We start from the raw sequence: 4,991 nt of genomic DNA, 5'->3' as shown, positions 1-4,991 counted from the left end.
AGATGGTAGGATGATATGCTACTAAACTATTCAATATAGTTAAGCGGAGCTTATTATTATTACCTAGATATAGGTAATAATATATTATTATTATCTTATTACCTAGATATAGGTAAATATCTACCTGTACTGAGCAGCTGCAACTCTGACACAAAGATAATGGTTTGGGTATCAGTGGTAGCAGCGTGCTCCAACGAGCTCTGAGACATCACAGGGCTCCAGAAGGGTCAAATACAAACTGAAAGGTTTATGCAGTTAGTTAATTCAGTCAGCAACAGAAATAATGGGGGGAAAAAAATGACATAGCAAACTAGCCCGAACTTGGTCATCAAGGGACTTCTGCTTCTTGTCTGGTTACAGGAGCATAAAGACGACTGTAAATCTAGTCAACCCTTCAGAAGACTCGCTTCCATCAAAAAATGAGAGAAATTATTTTTAATTCTGACCCCAGTAACTGCTTTCAAAACGTTCTATTCTGTTTAAGTCCTTCATCACTGAACATGTAAGGGGATGTCTGCAGCTGCTAAAAAAGTAGGCACACCAGGAGAGGTGTATAGTTACCCAGATACAGACCTCTGAGCCTTCTGCTGGGAACAGTCTCCTGCAAGCCAGCAAATCCAGCCCTAGTCTGGATCCTACAGTTAAAATCACAAACCTGCACTGCTGACTACACTGTCTGTTGCTAAGGAAATCATCACCATGTCATAAAGTTTCAGCATTTTGACTACACTGCAGGTTAAAAGCAGGACGAAAAACTGAGCCCTGGAGGATAAAACCTCAGAAATACCTATGACCATTTGTAAATATTAAAAAAAGAAATCTCAGAAAAGGGAATAGATTTATGTTTCTATGCAATGATATGAATGTCGCTCTTTGACACTGCTTTTCTTCAAGCCAGCATCATTTAAAAGCTGCCAGCAAAGGGTCCATCACCTGCCAGCAGCCCAAAATAGCCCAGGCTTTTCAATTATAAAAATGCATCACACAAATTAGCTAAACCTATCTAAGTTCATGGCTTTTGGGACAGCAGTAGGTGAAGAGCAGAACAATTTATGTATTGTGCTGAGGAAAACTTGCACCATTTTGAAAATGAGATCGAAAAACAAATTTCCAAACTGGGCATTACTTGAAAATATAGATGATTTAACACCCACTGTGAAGTGCAGGACCAAATGCTCCAGGGCAAGGGTCAGGTTATTAACAGTTCTAGATGGTAGAATCTGCACTGACAAAAATGTAAGAAGCAAATTCCTCAACTGCACCAATTTTGCTTTGATAAATTAGCAGAAAAAAAAATTAGGAGAAAAACCCACAAAACCCAACAGTTTCTTGAGAGGTGGTTAGAGGAAAGAGCTGCTTGCTTGGCAAATCACAGTTCTGACACTGAAATACATCAACTTGTCAGCCTTGACAAGAATCATTACTTAATTTTCCTAATTACAACTTTCAGCAGATTACAGTCAGACTCATCATTGATTCAGCCCTACACAGATACATGCTGAATAGGCCTAGGAGGGAGAGTCATCCATCAGGAGTGACAAATCACCTCCTCCCTCCCTTTCTGTGTGCAAACCCTCCCATTTGAACTGTGTATCGCCCATGAGAAAGACATATTTGGAGGCTCAAAATTTACTCAAAAGCAAAGGTCTGAATGCTACAAAATATTGGTATTCTACAAAGTTCAAAATCAATTTTGAAGAAGTTAAAGAGACTGTCAGCATTTCCTGAAACTTAACCCAGGCAATATATTAAGTAAATTAATCTACCATAAAGATTGAGATTTGTGTGTTGGCACTGAGTCAGCAGATTCTGTCCTAACAAAGTTAAGTGGGCTGCTAAGGGTGCCCCTCTACTACTGAAATGCTGCAAATGCACCAGAGATTAACTCATGATGGAAAAGATTAAACTGGCACGCTACCTGGTTCAGCACGTAACCTGCTACGGCATCTGTCTCATCTACAGCAGTTGGTTTTCAACACCTACTTCTCTCAGAGAGAAAACCTTATATCTGAGCTTAGCTACTCAAAAGTAACTATTTTTAGAGGAAATCAGGGTGTGAATTTCGTTTCAATAGATTAAGTCCTTTGGCCTGCATCTGGAGTGGACAGGAAGGAAGCACTTGTTTCTTTTCCATAGGCAGGAGATTTTTCCTCTCCCTCCACTGCAGTTGCTAGGCAGCCTGCAAAATGTCAGGATGAGAAACCTCACATTTCTTTATGCATTGTGTACTCTGATGATGCACAGCAAGTGAAAAATAAAAAAGAGAGCGCTTCAATTTCCGTCCTAAAAAGATGCCACCCTGGGTCCACAAATCCCACAGTGACTGCAATGATGACAGACCCCTGCACTTGTGCTACACTGTCTGCAGAACTGGAGTCTAAAGAGTGGACATAAAGAAGCCAGGATAATGCTTCGATATCCACCAGATGCAAGGGGAAGATGCAACTGGTTTTGATCAGGTTCATAAACTCACTGCTTGAGTCCCTCCTGAAAGACTTTTTCTATCTCACACCCCACCCCACTCCACCCCTTTTTTTTTTTTTTTTTTTTTTATTATAAGGGCACCTCAGCGAAGAAAAAGCAGCATTGGAAAGGCAATCCATTCCTTGCTTTTCTGCTCTCCATGTCATTATCATTCCTGATGGCCAGAGAGAGTGTGTCTGGATATTTAAAACGTGGAGGTATAACCATACCAGCCTAGCAGTATGCGAAAAATAGTTAGGCCATATAAGAATCCAGCAACCTGACCAAACATAACGTTATTGTGGGTAGGCTGCCTGTGCTACATTCCCAATATCTCTTTGGGAAACAACATGCCCAAAAGTGTTGATGGAAGGAGAGAGACACTGATTTCTTCAATGCCTTCCAAATGTGCTACAGTGGGTTCTCCCTCATCCCAGGCAGATGATTCACAAGAACTGTGTTTAAAAGGAGCGTACAGGAGGCACTTGTCAGGAGCCACAGTATGACTTGTCAAATAGAGGCACAGGCGTGTGGAGTTCTCAACCCCCAGCAACCACTGACATGGAATACACAAATCATTGCTCTACAAGAAACACACTGTAAACCCAGAACTATGCTTTTTCCATTTCATCTAGAAGATGAGAGAAAACAAGCTCCGTTATTAAGAGGATAAGCTAAATGACAATCACAGTTGAAGAAATGGAGAAGGACATGTAATTATTCCTACCTTGCCATTGCTATGCCAACAACACAACCGCCAACTATAGACCAAAAACCAATCCAGCCTGCATCTACCTGACAAGACAAAAAAAAAAAAAACAGAGAAATGCGTTAAAACTGAGAAAATAAGATGGTCTTGCTTTCTAAACAAATGGTGTGCAGGAGCTGCACACTGCTAGCAACAGCCTCCGACAACAATCTGAAATTCAAGACCTTTTCTAGGATATTCAAAAGGAAATAAATTCACTTAAAAAGAGTATGACTAAGTAGCCTATATCCCAAATGTGATGTCTCTCAGTAATGACCTCTAGATTTTTACAATACTCTATCAAAAACTCAGAAATCCTCTTCTCCCCACTTCATCTTTTCCACCTGGTAAACATTATCTTCTTTTACTAAAGGTACAGTAGCCAACAACATTCCCATTTGTTTACCTGCCTCTTCCTTCTCGTCAAAAGGTGAGTACGGTTCTGAAAATACCCACGGTTGGTGGAGAGTCAGCAGGGAGAATCGTGACCATTTGGGATGCCAAAGCTACAGTTTATTTTGTTTAAAAGTTCAGGAGAAAAATGGTCTGTACATATTAATAGCAGCTTAAACAACAACAAAAAAACCCCAACACCAATAAGGTTGTATGCTAGCGCAAAATAAAAACATGCCACTTAGAACACAGCTGCTGATTATCAGTCAGGAGATACTTACCTGGCTTACATGAACTGGTGTTAGTATCAAATCCAGAACACCAGACCAGCCGGAGAAAACACCCAGTGGTATAGCATAGGCTAAAGCAATCATCAAGAATCGGAAATTGCTGTGAAGACAAAATATATGCAATTAGCTGCAGCTTGTATTAGAAATTGCACCAAGATCAGCTGCTACAGTAAATAACACCCTCAAATATATATTCTGCCCATCAAGAAAAACAGCAGAGGTCTGAAGAAGTAGTGAGCCAGGAAAAACAAGAAGGTTATCCTGCCATGTCACTGAAATTCCATTGACTGAGATGTTACGGCCTTCGCACGGTGATGATGATAAAAGCCAGTCTCTCCCCACAGTTCAAAGATGTTTCTAACATGTTTGGCCCATGTGTTTCCCATTTCCACAAGCAATTCTTCCATGCATTTGTATGGATAACCTACTTAGCCTAAGGGTATGTTAGGAACAATAAGCACTAACTGAAGTGACAAAAAGTGTATTTCAAGAACAAAATCAGAGATTCATACTTTTTGAACGGTACCTTTTTTCCTCCCCAACTGTTTTACTTCTCTTTATTCTGGTGAAAGGGAGGGAGAGCTCTGGGAATGAGATGGGTATAGTCGCAAGAGTGGAAAATTTTGACAGTTTGAACTGTCAAATAACAGAGACAAGTATAATATTCTGCTCTAAACAGTCAATGTGGTTGCTTTTTCCTCTCAATTAAAATTGTTCAACCTTTAGTATTCAGTGAAGAAGCAGCAGTCAAAGCTTCGTCGCCATCTCCATCATACACAACTAAACAGGAGTTGGCACACCAATACCAGCACCAATTTCCCCCACCCAGTGTAACTGAAAACAAATGTGAAAATCCAACTTTTCCTCAAAAACGTTCTGATTTAGGAATAAAAACAAAAAATAGCCTTTGGACTCTGCAACACTGGCATTTTAAAGTGAGGAGATTTTACCGTGATTTTAAGGTTATCCCATGGGATATCTGTCTAACCACAAAATGCAGCTCCCCCATTCCCAAACAATTCACATAAAATTGATCCTGATCTGTACCAGTTCCTTGGTATGCTGTGGCAATTTGATAGCACATAGTTACGAAAGCC

At 40.3% G+C, this 4,991-nt stretch overlaps 1 protein-coding gene across 1 annotated transcript in view; it reads right to left on the bottom strand.

The window, feature by feature from the left end:
* Positions 1-3,190: 3,190 nt before the first annotated feature.
* Positions 3,191-4,991, bottom strand: part of DIRC2 (disrupted in renal carcinoma 2) — a gene marked incomplete at both ends in the record, with an annotated part of 25,066 nt that continues 23,265 nt past the window's right edge. The window contains 2 exons of the mRNA XM_010161757.1: positions 3,191-3,258; positions 3,886-3,994. Coding sequence (XP_010160059.1) covers positions 3,191-3,258; positions 3,886-3,994 — 177 coding nt within the window. The remainder of the gene's footprint in view (positions 3,259-3,885; positions 3,995-4,991) is intronic.

The sequence above is a fragment of the Eurypyga helias genome, unplaced genomic scaffold (genome assembly GCF_000690775.1).
Source record: "Eurypyga helias isolate BGI_N326 unplaced genomic scaffold, ASM69077v1 scaffold36871, whole genome shotgun sequence".
Lineage (NCBI taxonomy): Eukaryota > Metazoa > Chordata > Aves > Eurypygiformes > Eurypygidae > Eurypyga > Eurypyga helias.
This window is presented reverse-complemented; position numbering and strand designations above follow the sequence as displayed.